Source organism: Ovis aries, chromosome X (genome assembly GCF_016772045.2).
Source record: "Ovis aries strain OAR_USU_Benz2616 breed Rambouillet chromosome X, ARS-UI_Ramb_v3.0, whole genome shotgun sequence".
Classification (NCBI taxonomy): Eukaryota; Metazoa; Chordata; class Mammalia; order Artiodactyla; family Bovidae; genus Ovis; species Ovis aries.
In genome coordinates this window covers 79,666,724-79,691,260 of record NC_056080.1, presented here as the reverse complement: position 1 = coordinate 79,691,260, position 24,537 = coordinate 79,666,724, and the positions used below count along the sequence as shown (strand labels likewise).

The following is a 24,537-nucleotide window of genomic DNA, read 5'->3' as shown; positions in this document are numbered from 1 at the left end:
TTTTCCTAATTAGTTTTGAATTACCTTGTCCTACTGGAATAACTGAATTTCAGAACCTTCCCTCTAACACAAGAACAAATATAAAATTTTTTTTTAAAATCTAGAAGCACATTAGCTGAAAAGAAACTGAGGCACAAAAAAAAAAGAAACTGAGGCACATAAAGTAGCTTAGCTTTATTTTTTGCTATAATAAACAGTGAAGCATCCCACTCCTCAAGCAGCAGGGAAACAAAACAAGTGAACCAAGAGAGACCAAAGGCCACTACAGGCAAAAACTTAGACTCAAATAACAAAGTGGCAATGACTCTTGAGTATGAATTTCCTATCGCTGCCGAGTAGAGGACACAAGGTTAGGCTTCAGCTCCTTTCCTCAGCCTAGGTTTTGGAAAAGCTGATCGAGGAACGGGTTGATGGAAAGTCGGATGAAAGCAAGGTCTTCAGCACTCCATCTACTAAAACCGGGGAAAATCAGGTTAAATGGGAGTTTGTTCCTGTAAGTCAAGGGTACCAGCCCCCCTCCTTATACCAAGCCCCTCAGTGTCCATTATAGCACTCTTAAGAGGGAGCTGACACCACAGCACCCGACGTCTACCCCCCACCCCCCAAGGCAAACTCATCTGGAACTGACACAATCAGGTCACTGCCATTCACTACAAATTCCTTTCGAATAATTCCTTGGTGGCGTTGGGTATCTGGGAGCAGAGATCTGCGAGCCAAGTATGCCTCCAGTGGGGACTGGAAAGGCACTCTGAGTGTGCTGGGAGAGACATGGTTAAGGCACCATCCATTACTGAATTTGCTGGTTTCTCAGGCTTCCTCACACCTCAGCGGTCCGTTTTTACCCCAAGATGCCCATGCTTCCAACCACCACCTGAGACCACCCTGAACTGCCTCCCTAACCCTTTGGTCCATCTTCCCCACCCTCCAGGCTCCTCACGCCTTGACAACCCCATTCCCTGCCAGGCTGCCCAGTCCTGCTGCCCTGGATTGCCCCCGTGCTCCCTTCTATCCCTTCCTCATGGGGCTGGCATGTTTCCCACCACCATATCACTGACCGTGCCTAGGGAAGCTCCATGAAAGGATACAGCACCACCTCTCCAGGTCTAGGCCTTACAGCCACAGGTGCTACATCTCCACCAGGTCCTGGGGCACCTGGTGCCCGCTCACTCCGGAGAAGAGCTCTAGCAGCTTCCATCAGCGCTCTTTCTCTGCCAGGCCCACCCCGGCGGCGTAATGGGGCCCGGTAACCACTGCGCCCTGAGCCCTCACCTTCAGCACCACCTGTGCCACTACCCGATGCCTGCATGGCTGCCACACGACGCCCTCAGACGCCAACACAACTGGCAGAAAAACTGAGCTCCGCAGGAAGTCCCTCCTCTTCTGCGTAAGGACGGCAAAAGTGCGCCTGTGCAGACACGCCTCAGGGCGCCTCCTCGCACCAGATTGGTTACTGCCCAGCCTGCCCGGCTACCCATGGGCCGCTATGGAAAGCCCGTGGGGCTGGAGGGACTCTGCTCCCTCATAAAGCCACGCAGCTTTCAGGTGCCCGCAATGTGCCTGCACACTCGGGCCCCTCCAGTGCTCGCCCAGATGGCATGGAATGGACCCCGCCACGTGTCCACAGAGACGCCACTGAGACACAAGTGACAGCTTTCCAGGCTCACGTCCTAAAGCTAGTTCCACAAAGCAACTTTGATTTCTCCAACGTATGCCACAGAAGGGTCTCACTAGACTAAGATGCCAGTCGAGGGCAAGGGGCCAAGCCACACGACCCACCGACATCCCCCCTCTGCCTACTCCACATCTATACCTGTGCTGTTTGACTGGAGTGATAGCTGGCACTTCCTATGGTCCATGCGCTGTTTCAGCTGCTTTCCATGTGTTCATCCATCATGTCAGTTTTCAGACAGTATGGCCATGTCGGTGTCCTGTCTCCCGTGATGCAGGTCTCCTCCAAACAAATCACACACACCCAATCTCTCACCAAAACCAGTGAATAAAAGTCTTGTGCATTTTGGTTTCTGGATGTCTCAAAACTATGATGACTGCAGTGCTCCATCAAGCACTGGACTTAAGTTGGGTCTGAAGGTGAGATCTGCAAAGGATAATGACAATGGCAAATAATTTGAGTGGCACAGTGACAGAACTATGAAGGAAAGAGAATGTATGATAGAATGAGTTTCACAGAGAGTTTACCACCGTGACAGGCGAATGCTTTTGAGTGTGTGTGACAGAGTGAATGTGTGATTGGGACAGGAATTTAAAAGGACAGTGTGTGACGAAAGAGGCAGAAACCATGACAGAGGGAGTGTGTGGCAGAGTGTCAGAGATACATTCTAAGAGAGATAAGGTGTGAGAGAGAATACGTGTGATGGACAAAGCATTATAGAGTGATGCAGGAATATTACAGAAAGAGTGCATGTGACAGATAATCTGACTCGGCATGAGAAAGTAAATGTGAGAGACTGTGTGAAAGAAAATGGGTCTGTCACACATATCAGAGTGGGACAGCGAAGGAACCTGACAGTGGGAGGCAGCAGCCTGGGCAAGTGGGTCAGTCCTTGGACACCATGTTTCCCCCAGGGCAGCCATGCCCAGGCAGCCATCTGGGGGAGGTCAACAAATTGACTTTGTTCAGCTGCCCAAGAAGCACTGATGTTAAAAAAGCTAGTGGATGTGATGAAATTCCAGCAGAACTTGGCAAATCCCTAAAGGAGGATGCCGTCAAGGATTTCATTCATTATGTCAGCAAATCTGCAAGACCATGGGACTGGAAAAGATCAATCCTCATCCCAATTGCCAAGAAGGGTATAGTTAGTACCAAAGAATGTGCTAACCATCAGACAATTGCACTCATTTCCCATGCTAGTAAGGTCATGCTTAAAATCTTGCATACTCAGCTTCAACATTGTGCGAACCAAGAACTTTGAGATGTCCAAGCTGGGTTGAGAAAAGGAAGAGGAAACTAGACATCAAATTGCCAAAAATCACTGGATTATATAGAAATCAAGTGAAGTTCAGAAAACCATCTCATACTGTTCCTCGACTAGGCTAAAGCCTTTGACTGTGTGGATAATGAAAAATTATGGAACGCTCTTAGAGAGATGGGAATAGCAGACCATACTACCTGTCTCCTGAGAATCCTGGGTGCGGGTCAAAAGGAAACAGAACCCTATATAGAACAACTGGTAGGTCAAGATTGAGAAAGGAGTATGACAGGGCTGTCTTCTGTCACCCTGTTTGTTTAATCTATATGCTGAGAACATCTTGAGAAATCCCAGGCTGAATGAGTTACAAGCAAGGATCAAGATAGGTGGGAGAAACATCAACAACCTCAGATACATGGATGATACCACTCTAATGGCAGAAAGTGAAGAGGAACTTAAGAGCCTCTTGATGAGGGTGAAGGAGGAGCATGAAAGAGCTGGCTTAAGACTAAATATTTAAAAAATAAAGATCATTAAAAAAAAAAAAAAGATCATGGCATCTGGCCCCATTACTGCATGGCAAATAGAAGGGGAAAAGGTGGAAGTAGTGACAGATTTTCTCTTCTTGGGCTTCAGAATCACCGTGGATGGTGACTGCAGCCATGAAATCACAGGATGATTGCTTCTTGGCAGGAAAGTGATGACAAAACTAGACAGGGTGTTGAAAAGCAGAGACATCACTCTGCGGCAAAGGTTCATAGAGTCAAGGCTATGGTCTTTCAAGTGATTACACATGGTTGTGAGATTTGGGCCGTAAAGAAGTCAGAGCACCAAAGAATCTGTGCCTTCTAACTGTGGTGCTGGAGAGGACTCTTGAAAGTCCCATGGACAGCAGGAAGATCAAACCAGTCAATCTTAAAGGAAATCAATCCTGAATATTCACTGGAAGGATGGATGCTAAACCAGAAGCTCCAATATTTTGGTCATCTATGGGAACAGTTGACTCACTGGAAAAGTCCCTGATACTGGGAAAGTTTGAGGGCAGAGGAGAAGAGGGTGTCAGGGGATGAGATGGCTGGGCGGCATCAGGGATGCAATGAACATGAACTTGGGCAAACTCCAGAATATGGTGAGGGACAGGGAGGCCTGGCATGCTGCAATCCATGGGGTCACAAAGAGTCACACAGGACTGGGCGACTAAAAAACAACAAAAGCTGCCCAGGCCACGTTGTTCCCAATCAGATTCATCAGTAATAAAGCTTATATTTGGGTTGAAACAGATGTCAAGGGGAATGTGTCAAAGGTTGCAGATGCTAAGCTGGACCTGTTTGAAAAGAGTGGGAAAGGACCGGCAGCAGGCATGAGTGGATGGTGTCAGTGAACTCCTTGTAGAGGAAATGATTCAGGTGGTCTAATTTATAAAGCCACACACTTTCTTTTGGGCTTTCGAAAGACAGGTGGCGCTAGTGGTAAAGAATCTGCCTGCCAAAGCAAGGGATGCAACAGACAGGTTCCAGCCCTGGTGGTGAAGATCCCCTGGAGAAGGAAATGGGAAGCCACTCTAGTATTCTTGCCTGGAAAATTCCGTGGACAGAGGAGACTTGTGGGCTATAGCCTGTGGGTCACAAAGACTCAGACAAGATTGTGCCCACACATACATATACACATATACTTTTAATCCAGAAGAAAGCAGAGGTTAGAGAAGTGGCTACACTTCAGGACAGAGCAAGATAAAACATGATGAGGACTTCCCTGGGGGTTCAGTGGACAAGAATCCACCTGTTAATTCAAGGGACACTGCTTCAAATCCTGGTCAGGGAAGATCCAACATGCCACGGAGCAACTGACCCCTTGCCCCACAACTACTGAGCCTGTGCTCTCAAGCCCATGTTCTGCAATATAAGAGAAGCCACCACGATGAGAATCTGGTGCCCAGCAACTAGAGAGTAGCCTCCACTCCCTACAACTAGAGAAAGCCTGTGCGCAGCAAGGAAGACCCAGCACATGCAAAAATAAATAAATAAAATCAACAGGAGGAGAAGAGAGCAGGTCAGCTTCTCTGACTAAAAAGCGGTGCAGAGATGGACTAGGGAACCTATACAAAAGCCAAATGGGAAGTAAAGCCTCGTAGTCACTTACAGACAACTAACTGAGCTCTCTATCCCAGGTTCCCCTGTGGGTGCTACGAAGTGGGAGCCACAAACAGGCATTTTTACAGTTTTAGTTGTTGGTTTAGCAGATATTAATGGGGTTCACCATAATCCCTGGAGAAAATCATGTTAGGGCAGAAGCAGATTCACATGGGTAGTAGAGTAGGTGTGGACACTTTGGTCAGACATGGGTGAGGAAAGCCCAAAGAATGCACCGAGCAAGGGTCTAGCATGTTGACTTCTGCTGTCATCCATACACAAGTGGAAACTCATGAATTAAACAGACCCATCTGAGGGTCTGACCTTAGGGTAGAAGGAGAGTCAGTGGGACGTCTAGGTGGCTCTGACTCACACCTCCACAGATGACACCATGAGGACACCCTCATAAACTCCCACTGAGGGGAATGGTCACAGTTTCTCAGGTGCAGAAACGCTGGAGTTCAGGGATGTGCAGGCTTCACTGGATTCAGTCATGCCTGGCTGCTCTCTGCTATGGCTGCACCCATCTCCACTCCTACCATATCCTGCGACCTTTGCGGGTTTCCTCTTCTATAACTAACCTATTTGTATCCTTGCCAATTTCTACAAATTACAGTTGCAGTTATCTTCTCGATGATCAGCAGGATATGAAAAATATCAGTATATTCTTGATATTAATCTGTCATGGTTTGAAAACAATGTTTAGGAAGTACTCCTCCACTCCACACTCACAAGGATATTTTCTTAAAATTTTTATAGTAGCTTTATTTATTTGATAACTTGGGCAACATTTTTGCTGGACACCATTCTAGGTCTCTATGTAGGTTACAGGCTAGCCAGGAGAGACTGTCAAGAGATGAAAAAAAAAAAATGAGGGAGAACCAGATGGTGGAGGAGTAGGTGGACAAGGAGTACATCTCTCTCCATGGATACATCAGGAATACACCTTCAGACTCAGAAGTGCATGAAGAACACCAACTGAGAACAGACAGGAGTACCTGACCAGCAGAAAAGAGTATATAGAACCACGCAAAACTCAGTAGGATGAAAGAACTGGGGGAAAAACAAGTGTTAGTATGATTAGAACTGCTCTCAGTGGGTGGGGGAACTGATGCATGGGCCTGATCCCCACATCAGGGCAATTATCTGAGTCAGAGGAGAAACGTTTAATGCTGGGAGTGAAACAGCTGATCTGTGGCAGCCTAAATGGAATGAGAATCAGACAATCCTTGCTGCCACCACAGATAGCCTGGACAGGGACACACATCCTTGAACCCTCCCTACAGAACCCAGCCCTATAGTGCAAGGCAACTCAGCATCAGCAGAGCGCCTGCACAAACAAATCCTGGTCTTACCTCACGATTGGTTCCCACAAACAATGGGCATCTCCTGCTGAAGCTTCACGTGTTCATGTGCCGTGTCACCCCAATGTGCGTGCAGAGACACCCACGTGGTCTGTGCCCTCTAAGTCAGCCTTGCCTAAGGTCCAGAAACCTGATAAATGGCTTAGCTGTCGTGAGGCCTCTGGGTGGCGCTACACCCTTAGTGTGGGAGCAGCTCCTCAGTGCGAATGCCCAAACAGACCCTACCCCACTCCTTAGTGCACATGACTATTTCTGGTCTGAGCCTGCAAACCCCAAGTGAACCCTGGTCCCTTTGCACCTCCAAGACTGCACTGCTGCCAACCTGGGCATGCTCATGGGTGAGCATCCTGCTGAGCTCAGGTCCTTGTCATTGACTTCTGGAGGGGAGTCGGGCACCCCTGGGTCAGGGCCAGTGTGTCCATCTGGTGTCCCACACGTAGCTCATGTGTGTGTATGTGCTTCTATGTGTGTGAGTGCATGGGCAGGTACATGCACATGGGTGTGTGAGCATGTGTGTCCGTGTGTCTGCCTGAGAGAGAGTGCCCATGCACACGTGCCAGTGCATGGGTGTGTGCCTGTGTGTGTGTGAGACAGTGTGTATACAGGTGCATGCACATATGGGTGTGCATGTGTATGTGGAGGTGCATGCACATAGGCATGTGCATGTGTGTGCAGGTGCTTTCACATGGTCATGGGCATGTGTGTGAAAGAGAAAGCAAGCACATGCTCTGGTGTTGCACATCAGTGTGTCTGTGTGTGTGCGTGAGAGTTTGTCATCAGGTGCATGAACATGTGTGTGTGCATGAGAGAGAGTGCATGGTTCAGGTGCATGCATATGGGCATGTGTGTATGTGTGTGTGGGCACATATGTAGGGCCCCACTCTGGACGCATGAGGCCAGGGATTCAGAGTGGGCTATGCCTGCTCGCCTGGGGAGGGAAGCAGGGACTGCTGTTGGACTCACTGGGGATGTCATGGGGATGTCATGGGGCTCTGGGCACACAGACCACAGGGACTCTAGACTGTGGGCCTCCTATGGCCCCCCAGAAGCATGGGAGGGACTGGCTGGACCCAAGGGCTGCAGAAGGGGCAGTGACCCCTGGGACACCCCCAGTCTCTTGGCCCTCTGCTGGTACAGCCTTTGTGGGTTCACCCTTCCCAGGAACAAAGTCGTGTGGCTCTCTGGGGGCCTGGATGAGTCAAGTCAATAGGCAAGGTACAGCCAAGGGTGATGGCAGGACTGGAGTAAGTGTATATCTCTTTCCCTATAACCCTCTGCCCACAAGTCAGCAGGGTCAACTGATGCATTATAGTGGGGATCTTGGGCTGCCTACCTGGCCTGCTCATGCTGGCCCCCACCCTGCCCTCTGGGATGGGCACCACCACTGCAGAGACCTGAGGTGGGCACCTGCATGGGTGTGGCTCCTACATGAGAGCTTCAGGCTGATGCCCTTTCCACATCTCAAATCCATGTGGCAGGTTCACTGAACCCCACGTGTCTGTCACATCCAGTCTCGAGATGGCTGAGGGGGCCCTTGGAGGCCTTCCCTCACACCCTGACATGGGCTGGATGGGTGGGGCTGGGTGAGGGCCAGGGTCCAGTGGGGACACCCTTACTGTGCTAAAAGCTGCTGCAAACATAGCAATAAAGATGTCATTTCCAGCATGGCTGCGGAGCTCTGTGTGGTTGGTCCCCCTCTGCCACCCCACTGTCCTAAGATGCTTTCCTTCCTTCCCTCAGAGGATCTCCTCCTTCCAGCTCAAACTCAACACACTCAAGGAGCCTCTGGGCTTCATCAAACTACTTGAGTGGAATGCTTCTATCTTTGTCTTTGCTACCTGTGGAGGTTGTAAGGGTAAAACAGAAATTCAAGGGTCTTGTGCCTGAAGACTAGAGACGAGAACAACTCTAGACTCTCTAGGGTCTCTTCCTGAGACTAGAATGATTCCAGCTACTTTTAGTTATCCATTCACCTTGAATGAAGCATTGTTTCAGACACCTCAAGGTGTAAATGTCTATAATGTCGATTGGTAAAATTACGTCTTTATTGGAGATTACTCTTCCACACAGTTCTGTGTTACTTTTGTAGTCTTTGTCTTCCTGTACTGCATTGCTGCTCTTCTGCTCTATGTTGGTTAAACAAACCTGCATCATGATAGTCGAAAGCTTTCCATGACTGACTTTGTAGTTACTATTGTTGACACTTTTTGTGGTTGGTGTGCACTTCAGCTTGGGTTACAGCTCTTAAAGATACTAAAATAGCTACCAGTCACTATATTGTCCAGGAACTTAAGCCTTGTAATCTTCATGAAGTGATGTGTCTTTTTGTCTCTGTGACTAGTATTCAGTTCAGTTCAGTTCAGTCGCTCAGTCGTGTCCGACTCTTTGCGACCCCATGAATCGCAGCATGCCAGGCCTCCCTGTCCATCACCAACACTCGGAGTTCACTCACTCATGTCCATAGAGTCCGTGATGCCATCCAGCCATCTCAACTTCTGTCGTCCCCTTCTCCTCCGGCCCCCAATCCCTCACAGCATCAGAGTCTTTTCCAATGAGTCAACTCTTCGCATGAGGTGGCCAAAGTACTGGAGTTTCAGCTTCAGCATCATTCCTTCCAAAGAAATCCCAGGGCTGATCTCCTTCAGAATGGAATGGTTGGATCTCCTTGCAGTCCAAGGGACTCTCAAGAGTCTTCTCCAACACCACAGTTCAAAAGCATCAATTCTTTGGCACTCAGCCTTCTTCACAGTCCAACTCTCACATCCATACATGACTACTGGAAAAACCATAACCTTGACTAGACGGACCTTAGTTGGCAAAGTAATATCTCTGCTTTTGAATATGCTATCTAGGTTGGTCATAGCTTTTCTTCCAAGGAGTAAGCGTCTTTTAATTTCATGGCTGCGGTCACCATTTGCAGTGATTTTGGAACCCCCCAAAATAAAGTCTGACACTGTTTCCAATGTTTCCCATCTATTTCCCATGAAGTGATGGGACCAGATGCCATGATCTTCGTTTTCTGAATGTTGAGCTTTAAGCCAACTTTTTCACTCTCCTCTTTCACTTTCATCAAGAGGCTTTTTAGTTCCTCTTCACTTTCTGCCATAAGGGTGGTGTCATCTGCATATCTGAGGTTATTGATATTTCCCCCTTCAATCTTGATTCCAGCTTGTGTTTCTTCCAGCCCAGCTTTTCTCATGATGTACTCTGCATGTAAGTTAAATAAGCAGAGTGACAATATACAGCCTTGATGTACTGCTTTTTCTCTTTGGCACCAGTCTGTTGTTCCATGTCCAGTTCTAACTGTTGCTTCCTGACCTGCATACAGATTTCTCAAGAGGCAGGTCAGGTGGTCTGGTTTTCCCATGTCTCTCAAAATTTTCCACAGTATATTGTGATCCACACAGTCAAAGACTTTGGCATAGTCAATAAAGCAGAAATAGATGTTTTTCTGGAACTCTCTTGCCTTTTCCATGATCCAGCGGATGTTGGCAATTTGATCTCTGGTTCCTCTGCCTTTTCTAAAATTACCTTGAACATCTGGAAGTTCACGGTTCATGTATTGCTGAAGCCTGGCTTGGAGAATTTTGAGCATTACTTTACTAGCATGTGAGATGAGTGCAATTATGCGGTAGTTTGAGCATTCTTTGGCATTGCCTTTCTTTGGGATTGGAGTGAAAAGTGACCTTTTCCGGTCCTGTGGCCACTGCTGAGTTTTCCAAATTTGCTGGCATATTGAGTGCAGCAGTTTCACAGCATCATCTTTCAGGATTTGAAATAGCTCAACTGGAATTCCATCACCTCCACTAGCTTTGTTCATAGTGATGCTTTCTAAGGCTCACTTGACTTCACATTCCAGGATGTCTGGCTCTAGATGAGTGATCACACCATCCTGATTATCCAGGTTGTGAAGATCCTTTTTGTACAGTTCTGTGTATTTTTGCCACCTCTTTTTAATATCTTCTGCTTCTGTTAGGTCCATACCATTTCTGTCCTTTATCGAGCCCATCTTTGCATGAAATGTTCCCTTGGTATCTCTGATTTTCTTGAAGAGATCTCTAGTTTTCCCAATCTGTTCGTTTCCTCTGTTTCTTTGCATTGATTGCTGAAGAAGGCTTTCTTATCTCTTCTTGCTATTCTTTGGAACTCTGCATTCAGATGCTTATATCTTGCCTTTTCTCCTTTGCTTTTCGCTTCTCTTCTTTTCTCAGCTATTTGTAAGGCCTACCCAGATAGCCATTTTGCTTTTTGCATTTCTTTTCCATGGGGATGGTCTTGATCCCTGTCTCCTGTACAATGTCACAAACCTCTGTCCATAGTTCATCAGGCACTCTATCTCTCAGATCTAGGCCCTTAAATCTATTTGTCACTTCCACTGTATAATCATAAGGGATTTGATTTAGGTCATACCTGAATGGTCTAGTGGTTTTCGCTACTTTCTTCAATTTGAATCTGAATTTGGCAATAAGGAGTTCATGATCTGAGCCACAGTCAGCTCCTGGTCTTGTTTTTGCTGACTGTGTAGACCTTCTCCATCTTTGGCTGCAAAGAATATAATCAATCTGATTTTGGTGTTGACCATCTGGTGATGTCCTTGTGTAGAGTCTTCTCTTCTGTTGCTGGAAGTGGGTGTTTGCTATGACCAGTGCATTTTCTTGGCAAAACTCTATTAGTCTTTGCCCTGCTACATTCCACATCCCAAGGCCAAATTTGCCTGTTACTCCAGGTGTTTCTTGACTTCCTACTTTTGCATTCCAGTCCCCTATAATGAAAAGGACATCTTTTTGGGGTGTTAGTTCTAAAAGGTCTTGTAGTCTTCATAGAACTGTTCAACTTCAGCTTCTTCAGCATTACTGGTCGGGGCATAGACTTGGATTACTGTGATATTGAGTGGTTTGCCTTGGAAACAAACAGAGATCATTCTGTCGTTTTTGAGACTGCATCCAAGTACTGCCTTTCAGACTCTTTTGTTGACCATGATGGCTACTCCATTTCTTCTGAGGGATTCCTACCCACAGTAGTAGATATAATGGTCATCTGAGTTCAATTCACCCATTCCAGTCCATTTTAGTTCACTGATTCCTAGAATGTTGACGTTCACCCTTGCCATCTCCTGTTTGACCACTTCCAATTTGCCTTGATTCATGGACCTGACATTCCAGGTTCCTATGCAATATTGCTCTTCACAGCATCAGATCCTGCTTCTCTCACCAGTCATATCCACAACTGGGTATTGTTTTTGCTTTGGCTCCATCCCTTCATTCTTTCTGGAGTTATTTCTCCACTGATCTCCAGTAGCATATTGGGCACCTACTTACCTGGGGAGTTCCTCTTTCAGTATCCTATCATTTTGCCTTTTCCTACTGTTCATGGGGTTCTCAAGGCAAGAATACTGAAGTGGTTTGCCATTCCCTTATCCAGTGGACCACATTCTGTCAGACCTCTCCACTATGACCCGCCCATCTTGGGTTGCCCCACGGGCATGGCTTAGTTTCATTGAATTAGACAAGGCTGTGGTCCTAGTGTGATTAGATTGACTAGTTTTCTGTGAGTATGGTTTCAGTGCGTCTGCCCTCTGATGCCCTCTTGCAACACCTACCATCTTACTTGGGTTTCTCTTCCTTTGGGCGTGGGGTATCTCTTCACAGCTGCTCCAGCAAAGCGCAGCTGCTGCTCCTTACCTTGGATGAGGGGTTATCTCCTCACCACCGCCCTTCCTGACCTTCAATGTGGGATAGCTCCTCTAGACCTTCCTGCACCAGTGCAGCCACGGCTTGACTAGTATGGGATCCCTAAATGTATCTGAGATTTTTGGCTTTCTGAATATGATACTTTGTGGAGAAAATGCATGGTTTGTGTATAAGGAGACCAGCTTTCACAGTCCATCAAATAATTCAACTTCTCAAGGAGGGATTCCTCCTCCAACTGGAATATAATTGAAGGGAGAAGTCCACTCTATGAAATAAGTGTCTATACCATGACCTGTTGTCAACATCTTAAGAAGCATTTTTTGTTTCTAAAAAAGTAACCATTTTTTCAATAAATTGATGGGTTTAAAATTTTGCTGCTTTTTTACATAAAACTTGTGCCTTTCCTACAAATTCAAGATGTAAATGTATTCTCACATGTGAATTTGAAAATTCAGGGACCTATTATGAGATTATATACATTTTTAAATGAACAGTAAATTCTTCACTACATTGTTTTCCCTCCAAAGTGTTTACACCTTAAGCCTTAATGTACATCTTCACTCAGAAAACAGTTTTATTGTCATATCATACTAGTAAGAAAATCTCTACTGGAACATAAACTCAGTTCAGTTGCTCAGTCATGTCTGACTCTTTGCAACCCCATGGACTGCAACATGCCAGGCCTCCCTGTCCATCACCAACTCTGGGAGTTTACTCAAACTCATGTCTATTGAGTCAGGGATTCCATCCAACCATCTCATCCTCTGTTAGCCCCTTGTCTTCCCACCTTCAATCTTTCCCAGGGTCAGGGTCTTTTCTAATCAGTCAGTTCTTCACATCAGGTGGCCAAATACTGGAATTTCAGCTTCAACATCAGTCCTTCCAATGAATATTCAGGACTGATATCCTTTAGGATGGACTAGTTGGATCTCTTTGTGGTCCAAGGGATTTTCAAGAGTCTTCTCTAACACCATAGTTCAAAAGCATCATTTCTTTGGTGCTCAGCTTTGTTATAGTCCAACTCTCACATCCATACATGACTACTGGAAAAACCACAGCCTTGACTAGACAGACCTTTGTTGGCAAAGTAATGTCTCTGCTTTTGAATATGCTGTCTAGGTTGGTCTAGCTTTTCTTCCAAGGAGCAAGAGTCTTTGAATTTCCTGGCTGCAGTCACCATCTGCAGTGATTTTGGAGCCCAAGAAAATAAAGTCTCTCACTGTTTGTACTGTTTCCCCATCTATTTGCCACGAAGTGATGGGACCAGATGCCATGATCTTAGTTTTCTGAATGTTGAGTTTTAAGCCACCTTTTTCACTCTCCTCTTTCACTTTCATCAAGAGGCTCTTTAGTTCTTCTATCTGCCATAAGGGTGGTGTCATCTGCATTTCTCAGGTTATTGATATTTCTCCTGGCAATCTTGAGTCCAGCTTGTGCTTCCTCCAGCCCAGTGTTTCTCCTGATGTACTCTGCATATAAGTTCAATAAGAAGGGTGACAACATACAGCCTTGAGATAATCCTTTTCCTATTTAGAACTAGTCTGTTGTTCTATGTCCAGTTCTAACTGTTGCTTCCTGACCTGCATACAGATTTCTCAGGAGGCAGGTCAGGCGGTCTAGTATTCCCATCTCTTTCAGAATTTTCCACAGTTTGTTGTGATCCACACAGTCAAAAGCTTTGGCATAGTCAATAAAGCAGAAATAGATATTTTTCTGGAACTCTCTTGCTTTCTCTATGATCCAGTGGATGTTGGCAGTTTGATCTCTGGTTCCTCTGCCTTTTCTAAAATTACCTTGAACATCTGGAAGTTCATGGTTCATGTACTGTTGAAATCTGGCTTGGAGAGTTTTGAGCATTACTTTCCTAGCATGTGAGATGAGTGCAATTGTGCAGTAGTTTGAACATTCTTTGACATTGCCTTTCTTAGGGATTAGAATGAAAACTGACCTTTTCCAGTCCTGTGGCCACTGCTGAAATTTCTAAATTTGCTGGCATATTGAGTTCAGCACTTTTGCAGCATCATCTTTTAAGATTTGAAATGGCTCAACTTGAATTTCATCACCTCCAGTAGCTTTGTTCATAGTGATGCTTCCTAAGGCCCACTTGACTTTGCGTTCCAGGATGTCTGGCTCTAGGTGAGTGATCACACCATCGTGATTATCTGGGTCTTGAAAATCTTTTTTGTACAGTTCTTCTGTGTATTCTTGCCACCTCTTCTAATATCTTCTGCTTCTGTTAGGTCCATACCATTTCTGTCCTTTATTGAGCCCATCTTTGCATGAAATGTCCTTTGGTATCTCCAATTTTCTTGAAGAGATCTCTAGTCTTTCCCATTCTATTGTTTTCCTCTATTTCTTAGCATTGGTCACTGAGGAAGGCTTTCTTATCTCTCCTTGCTATTCTTTGGGACTCTACATTCAAATGGGTATATCTTGCCTTTTCTCCTTTGCCTTTCACGTCTCTTCCATGCACAGCTATTTGTAAGGCCTCCTCAGACAACCATTTTGCCTTTTTGCACTTCTTTTTCTTGAGGATGAACTTGATCCTTGCCTCTGTCCATAGTTCTCAGACACACTGTCTATCAAATCTAATCCCTAGAATCTATTTCTCACTTCTACTGTATAATCGTAAGGGATTTTATTTAGATCATATCTGAATGGTCTAGTGTTTTTTCTTTTTTTCCTACTTTCTTCAATTTAAGTCTGAATTTGGCAATAAGGAATTCATGATCTGAGCCACAGTCAGCTCCCATTCTTGATTTTGCTGACTGTGTAGAGCTTCTCCATCTTTGGTTGCAAAGAATATAATCAATTTGATTTGAGTATTGACCATCTGGTGATGTCCATATGTAGAGTCTTCTCTTGTGTTGTTGGAAGAAGGTGTTTACGATGACCAGTGCTTTCTCTTGGCAAAACTCTGTTAGCCTTTGCCCTGCTTCATTCTGTAATCCAAGGCCAAATTTACCTGTTACTCCAGGTATCCCTTGACTTCCTACTTTTGCATTCCAGTCCTCTGTAATGAAAAGGACATCTTTTTTGGGTGTTAGTTCTAAAAGGTCTTGTAGGTCTTCATAGAACCATTCAACTTCAGCTTCTTCAGCATTACTGGTCGGGGCATAGACTTGGATTACTGTGATATTGAGTGGTTTGTCTTGGAAATGAACAAAGATCATTCTGTCATTTTTGAGACTGCATCCAAGTACTGCATTTTGGACTCTTTTTTTTTTTTTTTGACTGTGATGGCTACTCTATTTCCTTTAAGGGATTCTTGCCCACAGTAGTAGATATAAAGGTCATCTGAGTTAAATTCAATTCTAGTCCATTTTAGTTCCCTACTTCTTAAAATGTCGATGTTCACTCTTGCCATCTCCTTTTTGACCACTTCCAGTTTTCCTTTATTCATAGGAACATTCCAGGTTCCTATGCAACATGGCTCTTTACAGCATTGGACTTTACTTCCAACACCAGTCACATCCACAGCTGGGTGTTGGTTTTGCTTTGACTCCATCTCTTCCTCCTTTCTGGAGTTATCTCCACTGATCTCCAGTAGCAGATTGGGCACCTACTGACCTGGGGGATTCATCTTTCAGTCGACCCAATTTCCCCCTCAGTCATTCTCTCCCATCAGGAAGCTTCCACAAGCCTCATATCCTTCTCCATTAGAGGGCAAACAGACTGAAAACCACAGTCACAGAAAACTAGCCAATTTGATCACATGGACTGCAGCCTTGTCTAACTCAGTGAAACTATGAGCCATGCTGTGTGCAGCCTCCCAAGACTAAAGGGTCATGGTGGAGAGTTCTGACAGAATGTGGTCCACTGGAGAAAGGAATGGCAAACCACTTCAGTATTCTTGCCTTGAGAACCCCATGAACAGTATCAACAGTATGACCAAATTAGAGAGCATATTAAAAAGCAGAGACATTACTTTGCCAGCAAAGGTCCATTTAGTCAGAACTGTGGTTTTTCCAGTAGTCATGTATAGATGTGAGAGTTGGACCATAAAGAAGGCTGAGTGCTGAAGAATTGATGCTTTTGAACTGTGGTGTTGAAGAAGACTCCTGAGAGCCCCTTGGACTGCGAGAAGATCAAACCTGTCAATCCTCAAGGAAATCAGTCCTGAATATTCATTGGAAGGACTGATGCTGAAGCTGAAACTCCAATACATTGGCCCTCTGATGGTGAAGAACTGACTCACTAGAAAAGGCCCTGATGCTGGGAAAGGTTGAAGGCAGGTGAAGAAGGAAACGACAGAGGGTGAGATGGTTGCGTGGCATCAGTGACTCAATGGACATGAGTTTGAGCAAGCTCTGGGAGTGGGTGCTGGACAGCGAGGCCTGGTGTGCTGCAGTCCGTGGGGTCACAAAGAGTAGGACATGACTGAGTGACTAAACTGACTGACTCACCATGTTCCAGGCATTGTGCTCAGTAATAAGCACAAAAGAGGTCATTTCATCCTCACATATACCGCCATTTTCATCATGGTTATCTTTAGCAGTGGGATGATTGCTTTTCTTTTCTTTTTTTTTTCTTTTCTACACTTGCCTATATTTTCTCTGTCTCTGACAGTGACTGTGGGTTACATTTGTAATAAAAAAATTAAGAAGCATAGTCAGATATTATTTAGAAAAAATTTTAATTAGTCCCCAAGTGACCTATTTTGCCAGTTTTAGTTAGCCTGTTTAAATCATTTGAGGTTGATGTTTCCTTTGAAAGTGCTGCTAATTAGCACCTTTTCTTGAAGCAATTAGAAGCTCCATCATGATGTCTCTCTCTCCCTGAGCCTTGGGGCCCGGGCTAACCATTGGGGGGGGGCAAGGTGGCACAGCTCTGCCTGCCTTTGTCACTTTGAGCTGCTGCCAAAAAGCAATCCTTTCTAAGTTGCATGCATAATGCTCATCGCACCTGGACAGGTGTTCCTCTAGAGGACAAGTGAGAGTTTGCTTCAGCAGTGTTTCATCACTATCACGCGAGCATCTTTTGCTCTTTTACTTCATGTGTATACATGCACATGTGTGGGTAAACACAGAAACCACGCACCCACACCAGGCTGTGTTCACATGGCCCAGCACATCACAAACCCACCTGGCACAGACACTTCTGGGTGGTTATCAGTCAAGGCCTGCACCTTTTTGAATCAGAGAAGAAGACTTGTTTGGAATAGAGTAAATATATTTGAAACAGGTTAGGCATTATCTTTTATGACTAAGGCTAAGTGGTGATAGGGCCTGAGTGTATAAATTCAAGGAAGTTGATTGTTGAATCAGCAAGGATCTCTTTGCCAGATACTGAACGTCTTTCTTGAATTTCTGAGCTTCAAGTCAGTGCAGACACCTAAATCCATGTGTCCTGTAGGACCTGGACCCAGCCAGCCCCAGCTGACCTCACTCTATTTCTACCACTTTCCAATGCTTCGCTCTTCTTCCTTTATTGTTTCAATGACAGTCTTTTTCCACAGCCTCCTACTCTCTCCACTGCCATCTATCTAATCATGTTCAGTCATTAAGTTGTATCTGACTCTTGGCAACCCCCTGAACTGCAATCCACCAGGCTTCTCTGTCCATAGAATTCTCCAGGCAAGAATACTGGAGTGGGTTGCCATTTCCTCGCCTAGGAGATCTTCCTGACCCAGGGAGCAAATCCACATGTCCTGCATCTCCTGCATTGGCAGGCAGATTCTTTACCACTGAGCCACCCGGGAAGCCTGTTCATCTAATCAATACCCTGAAGTATCCCTAGGCACTCACCCTAGGCTGCCTTTTACCAGTGTGGCATCATTTACCTGATAGATTCTTGTACCCCTGCTCTCTCGGAACCCCTCCTCTGATGGGAAGGTCAATGGGTTATTATCACATCACCTAGGATCTCCCTCAACCCCTATAGACCCACACCCTATCCTGTCCCACCCAAGAGAGGTTCTCCTTCCTTCCTGGGCTACCCCCCCCCGTGCTGCCAGACCCCCATTTCATTGCCTGGAAGTGGTGGAACCCCCTATCTTTGCACCCCTGCCCATCGAAGGCCATGTGTATGTACGTGTGTGCATGCATATGAATACCTGGGTTGGGGCTGTCCTGCCTTCCTTGCACACCCAGCAAGGTCATGGTCAGCAACCCAAGGCTGTCATCCCGTCAGAGATGTTTCATTGTCTTAAGCATGAACTGGACTGAGCTGGTTATTAAAAAGAGGTCCAGAACTAAGAGGCATCTGAGCTGTGCCTTAAAGTGAAGGGGAGATGAATGCTGACAGTAGGTGAGGCTTTCTCAGCAAGGGGACTGCTTGGGCAGAGGAGACTAGTCGGTACCTTAACTTCTCTAAAGTCTTCATTATGGACTTTTCACATTTACACACAAGGAGAGAGGACAGTATTAAAAAAAAAAAAAACTAGCTATGTTTCACCCAGCTTCAACACTTGTCAACATTTCACTGGATTATTTCGAAAATAAGGAAGGATTTATGGGTGAGAAATAATATTTCTTGAAAAGATAAGAGGCATCTCTTTAAGTTTGTCTAATTAAAGGGGCGTCACAGGGCCCTGAAGCACAGGGCCTGAGTACGGTTGCAATGCAGAGGTTTTCTTGGCTGCTGTCTCTCTCTCTCTTTCACTTCTGTCCTATGTGCACAGAGATTGAAATTAGTGATCACCTCACCTTTCCTTCGATCAACCTAGAATCATCATCAGGGTTCCTGCAAGGATCTCAGAATGTTATCCCACCCTGCCCCTCCAGGCTCTGACCTTCTTCAGGTCTCAGGGCACAGAAGGAAGCTCAGCTCCTGGGGAATTGGGCAGGGCAATGTGAGAGGCCAGGGTACCACAGGAGGATGTGGTAGTTCTCAACACCACTGATGTGGTGCCCTGCTTGCCAAGGCCACCTCCGTGTGTTGTCCCATGCCATCCTCGTTGCAGTCCTAGGAGGTGTGGAATAGTATCACCCCCATTGAATAACAACACTGGCCTCTCTTTCTGCACAGCATTAATAGCACTGAACTGTCACTGGTCTATCAGCTCTTTTGGCAGAGCCTTTAGTGGATTTTCCCCTGTTACCTCCATCTTCTCTCAGCGACTTGCAGTGGCCTTGGCACAGGCCATGAAGCAAGTAGGACTGGACATGAGGAACAATTACCCACATGGTTCCTGCCCTCCAAGATCTGCCACTCCCACTGAGAAGTGCTCTCTGGTGACTCTGAGGGCCCTTTTGGGACAGGAGATGGGGTCATCACCTAGGAATCATCAGGGGGTGGTAGGAGCCATGAACTAAGGAGGGCAGGCAAAGTTGGCAATAATGGATGCTTATGGGGACTTTGGGGGGGTTCAGTGAGGAATGCTTTGTGGGGTGGTTAAACCGTCAGCAAGTGTATTGTTGACTGAACCTAAAGGCTACAGGCAGGCACTCATTGTGGTGGTTGAGTTGGCCAATGAAGGGTCATCAAAGACCCAGATCCTTTCCCTCCTTACCCTTCTAACAGCACATGAGTGTTCCTAGGCTTGGTGGTGGGATGAATCACTCCTTCCTATGAAGTAATAGCTTGTAACCATGGTAGTAAAATAATTTGCTTTATTTTAGTCTTTTGGCCAAACATTCACTAACACCCCAGAGCCACCCCATCTAAGAAAGCATTAGGGTTTGTTCCATCTCTGACCACAGGAAAGGGCACGGTAAGGTCCAGGCACCTGAAGAACCTCAGAACAGCCCTCAGGAGGAGGCACAGAGCTGCAAGGGGTGCAGTGAGATGACCAAACGGGCTCTTGCATGTGGACCTCAGTTCCCTGTCCCCCTGCATGGGACCACCACCTGGTCTGGTCATGTCTCTCCAGGAGTCTCTTGAGGGCACCCTTGACTTCCTTATTCCTCTGACTATAGGTCATAAGGTAGAGCATGGGAGTGACGTTGGTGTAGATTAAGGACACAGTTTTGTCCTGTTCTGGGGTGTAGCATGATCTGGGGCGAATGTAGATGAATATTGCACAGCCGTAGTGCAGAAGGGAGACCAGCCCAGCACAGGTGGAGAAGGCTTTGCTCCTGCCCTCAGCTGAGTGGATTCTGAGGATGGCAGTGATAATGAACCCATAGAAGAGCAGGATCAGCAGGAAGGGTATCAACAGGATGAGCAGGCAAACAAGGAAGACTGCAATCTCATTGGCCTGTGTGTCTGAGCAGGTCAGGAATAGCACAGCAGAGATGTCACAGAAGAAATGATTGATCTTGTGGGACTGACAAAAGGGCAGGAGGAATATGAGTTTGGTGAGGGTGAGTGAGAGTGCAAAGCTGCTGATGCATGCTAGAGCCAGCATCTGCACACACACAGTCCTGGTGACAATGAGTGTGTAGTGAAAGGGCTTGCAGATGGCCACAAATTGGTCATAGGCCATTACGGCCAGGAGGAAACACTGCTCCACCCAGTGAAATGAAGAGATGCATTTGCAGGGCACAGCCCAGGAAGGGCATCCACTGGCTCCCGGACATGAAATTGGCCAGCATGTTGGGGACGATGACCAATATATAGCAGATTTCAATGGTGGACAGGTTGTGGAGGAAGAAATATGTGGGAGTCTGGAGGTATGAGTCAAAGAGGGTGATAAGCACAATAGTCATGTGTCCTGCTAGGGTGACAAGATGCATGATTAGAAAGAGTCCAAAAATGAAGATTTGTAGGTCAGCCAGGTCCCCAAAGCCCAAGATTAGAAACTCAGAGCTTAAGGTGAGGTTTCTCTGCAGTAGGACAATCCTATATTCTCATTTATAGAGCTCTTGGGCTGGAAAAGTCAGCTTTCTAGCAATCCAATAAGTCATGGGAGCCCCTGGAGTCCTTTCCATAGATGGCCGTTGTCCTCATTCTATGAGCTTTTGGACTTCTGCCTTCTGTTCACTGAGAGCAAAGGCATGCTTACTCTGATGTGACATCACTTTGCCTGTTATTACAGAAATGAACCAAGATGAGTAAAATCTATGTATGAAGTAGTTTTTAATAGACCCTATTGATAGTCCTCCTTCTGGCTACATTTTGAAGGGTTGTCTCATTGGAGGGATTGGGAACTGAGGTTGTTACTTTAAAGTGAAAGTGGCTCAGTTGTGTCCAACTCTTTGTGACCCCATGGACTGCACAGTCCATGGAATTCTCCAGGCCAGAATACTGGAGTGGGTAGCCTTTCTCTTGTCCAGGGGATCTTCCCAACCCAGGGACCAAACCGAGATCTCCTGCACTACAGGCAGATTCTTTACCAGCTGGGCCACCAGGGAAGCCCAAGAATACTGGAGTGGGTAGCCTATTCCTTCTCCAGCAGATCTTCCCCACCCAGGAATCAAACTGGAGTCTCCTGCATTGCAGGTGGATTCTTTACCAGCTGAACTACCGGGGAAGCCAGCTAATAAGCATTTTAAAATATAAAGTGATGCTATGAAGCAGTGTGACAGGTTTCCTCTGTCATTTTTAAACAGAATTAGAAGGCAGTCCCCAGAATTCCAGTAATGCTGTGGAAATATGGCCATTTTAATTTACAACCAAGATAAACTGCATTTAGCTAGGAGCCAAGGGATCTAAGTTCTAGTTGTCATCTTGCACCATGTGATCCTGAATACTCTCAACTTCTGAAGTCAGAAGCCTCATCACAAAATGAAAGGGGCTGAATCGGGTGTTACTTAAACTTAGGTTTAAACACTGGGCCGACAGCTTCATTGGCACTATAGGGAATTCCTGTAGAATGTAAGGTCCAGTGAGTTGATCTTAAAGACACTTTGACTTTGTGCATCGGCTATGTTGTCCCTACCTTACCACTCCCCCAAACTCCCAAAATCCTGCATCCTGTGAACAGGATATCCAGAGAGGAAGAAGCATCACCAGCAGGAGTTTCTACTTCTCCTGTTTTAGCTGCCCCAACTTATATGTCACCCTTTTCTGAGTCCTGGGCTGACTTAATTGCCCCCCTAGCTTCCCACAGTACTCCAGGCTTCCTCAACCATATTATTCACCACTGAGTCTTGTAATTCTTGGATTCTTTTTCTGGCTACCCCAACAGCCTGTGAGATCCATGATGGCAAGGATGATGCCATAGTTAGCTTCACAAATAGCAGCTGGCACATATTAGTATTATTGATAAAGAATTGTTGACTAAAAGCTTGTTGCTCATTTCTGCATCCTGTACAGTTAGGACCAAGTGGACATGGAGTACGTACCCAAAATATATGCTGGAGGTCATGTAAAGTGAGATCAGGGAATCTTTGACATACTGGGTGTGTGGAGCTTATGATTGTCTGGGGAGGATGTAGAGTGAGAAGAACAGAAGGCAAAGAGGTGGGCCTGGTCAAGGGGAAGCTAACAGGACAGAAATAGGGACAAGAACTCACAGGGACAAGAACTCACAGGGAGAAGAACTCACATGACAGTGGCTTTAGCTGGTTTGTGTCCTGAATGTGGGAAGAACCAGGCACCTTCTGGGACTTTGGGAGACATGTTTGCTTCTTTATTCCCCTAGTAGGACCCATATTTCAAGTAGGAAGGCTTGTGTTTAGCCTTTGATTTCTTCCTGTGCATCCCTTTCTCACAGAAGAAGAGAGAATAAGATTGCTGAACAATTAGAGAACCAAGACATTGAAAATGAACAGGAGTTAAAGGCCTCGTGGAAATGGAGGTGTCACTTCAAGGACAGGAGCTCACTTAGGTAGCATTTCGACTGGGGCCACTGTATTAGGTCCACTGAAACCTGAAAAGCCATCTTGCCAGTAGTTTTGCTTGGCTATCTACAGTGCTTGTCATGCTAGTTTTTCAGACACTTGCCTGTTACACTGACTGTTCTTTTTTTTTTTTTTTTTTTAATTGATCCAAAGAGCATCTAGAGTCTCTAATTTGGACGGGTCCCTGGAGGGCTGTTTGCCCACTTGTCAGTGCAGAGCAGGTAATCATGAAGTCTTCCCTAGATGGTGCCTTCCCTGCTCCCAGCCCCGCCACCAGCTCTTCCTGGAAAACCACACTAAGTCCCTGCCTGGTAGAGTGCACAGCCCAGCCCAGCTTCCCTCTCTGCCAACAGTCTGAGTGAGGCCATATTTCTGGGTTCTCACTTCTCTTCCTTGGACTCAGACCCTTGGCTCTGGCTTTGTCACACCCAGTCACTGGCACTCTTTTTTTTCCCATGACAGGACTGCAGGCCTTTGGGAACTGCTTTGTTTTATTTTAAATTTTTATTTTTACTTTATTTTATTTTACAATACTGTATTGCTTTTGCCATACATTGACATGAATACACCATGCGTGTACATGCGATCCCAAACATGAACCCCCCTCCCACCTCCCTCCCCACAACATCCCTCTGGGTCATCCCCGTGCACCAGCCCCAAGCATGCTGTATCCTGCATTGGACATAGACTGGTGATTCGATTCTTACATGATAGTATACATGTTTCAATGCCATTCTCCCAAATCATCCCACCCTCTTCCTCTCCCTCTGAGTCCAAAAGTCCGCTATACACATCTGTGTCTTTTTTGCTGTCTTGCATACAGGGTCATCATTGCCATCTTTCTAAATTCCATATATATGTGTTAGTATACTGTATTGGTGTTTTTCTTTCTGGCTTACTTCACTCTGTATAATCAGCTCCAGTTTCATCCATCTCATCAGAACTGATTCAAATGTATTATTTTTAACGGCTGAGTAATACTCCATTGTGTATATGTACCACAGCTTTCTTATCCATTCATCTGCTGATGGACATCTAGGTTGTTTCCATGTCCTGGCTATTATAAACAGTGCTGCGATGAACATTGGGGTACATGTGTCTCTTTCTATTCTGGTTTCCTCGGTGTGTATGCCCAGCAGTGGGATTGCTGGGTCATATGGCAGTTCTATTTGCAATTTTTAAGGAATCTCCACACTGTTTTCCATAGTGGTTGTACTAGTTTGCATTCCCACCAACAGTGTAGGAGGGTTCCCTTTCTCCACACCCTCTCCAGCATTTATTGCTTGCAGACTTTTGGATCGCAGCCATTCTGACTGGTGTGAAGTGGTACCTCATTGTGGTTTTGATTTGCATTTCTCTAATAATGAGTGATGTTGAGCATCTTTTCATGTGTTTGTTAGCCATCCGTATGTCTTCTTTTTTTTTAAATTTTTTTTTAAATTTTAAAATCTTTAATTCTTACATGCGTTCCCAAACATGAACCCCCCGTATGTCTTCTTTGGAGAAATGTCTATTTAGTTCTTTGGCCCATTTTTTGATTGGGTCGTTTATTTTTCTGGAGTTGAGCTGCATAAGTTGCTTGTATATTTTTGAGATTAGTTGTTTGTCAGTTGTTTCATTTGCTATTATTTTCTCCCATTCAGAAGGCTGTCTTTTCACCTTGCTTATATTTTCCTTTGTTGTGCAGAAGCTTTTAATTTTAATTAGATCCCACTTGTTTATTTTTGCTTTTATTTCCAGAATTCTGGGAGGTGGATCAT

At 45.7% G+C, this 24,537-nt stretch overlaps 2 protein-coding genes and 1 pseudogene across 2 annotated transcripts; 1 reads left to right on the top strand and 2 right to left on the bottom strand.

The window, feature by feature from the left end:
• Window positions 1-154: 154 nt before the first annotated feature.
• On the bottom strand, window positions 155-1,354 carry LOC121818213 (EKC/KEOPS complex subunit LAGE3-like). Its single transcript, XM_042241865.2, has 3 exons — window positions 1,086-1,354; window positions 629-757; window positions 155-452 (listed from the first exon to the last, which is right to left on the bottom strand). The coding sequence occupies exons 1-3, from the start codon at window positions 1,304-1,306 to the stop codon at window positions 371-373; spliced, it is 432 nt and encodes a 143-aa protein (XP_042097799.1). The 5' UTR covers window positions 1,307-1,354; the 3' UTR covers window positions 155-370.
• A 6,584-nt stretch (window positions 1,355-7,938) lies between these two features.
• Window positions 7,939-12,356, top strand: LOC106990717 (synaptophysin-like protein 1). Its single transcript, XM_042242334.1, has 4 exons — window positions 7,939-8,003; window positions 8,139-8,258; window positions 8,624-8,767; window positions 12,203-12,356. Exons 1-4 carry the CDS (start codon window positions 7,939-7,941, stop codon window positions 12,354-12,356), a joined length of 483 nt encoding a protein of 160 aa, XP_042098268.1.
• Window positions 12,357-18,874: 6,518 nt separating this feature from the next.
• LOC105605697 (olfactory receptor 10V1-like) lies at window positions 18,875-22,556 on the bottom strand (annotated as a pseudogene).
• Window positions 22,557-24,537: the final 1,981 nt, after the last annotated feature.

Coding starts and splice junctions, on each gene's coding strand:
- LOC121818213 (XM_042241865.2), bottom strand. CDS start 1,306: ATGCAGGCATCGGGTAGTGGCACAGGTGGTGCTGAAGGTGAGGGCTCA. Junction 758..1,085: donor AGACCTGGAGAGGTGGTGCT/GTATCCTTTCAT, acceptor TGTCTCTCCCAG/CACACTCAGAGTGCCTTTCC. Junction 453..628: donor AATGGCAGTGACCTGATTGT/GTCAGTTCCAGA, acceptor CCCCGGTTTTAG/TAGATGGAGTGCTGAAGACC.
- LOC106990717 (XM_042242334.1), top strand. CDS start 7,939: ATGGCTGAGGGGGCCCTTGGAGGCCTTCCCTCACACCCTGACATGGGC. Junction 8,004..8,138: donor GGCTGGATGGGTGGGGCTGG/GTGAGGGCCAGG, acceptor CACTGTCCTAAG/ATGCTTTCCTTCCTTCCCTC. Junction 8,768..12,202: donor GTCTCTGTGACTAGTATTCA/GTTCAGTTCAGT, acceptor CGGCTTGACTAG/TATGGGATCCCTAAATGTAT.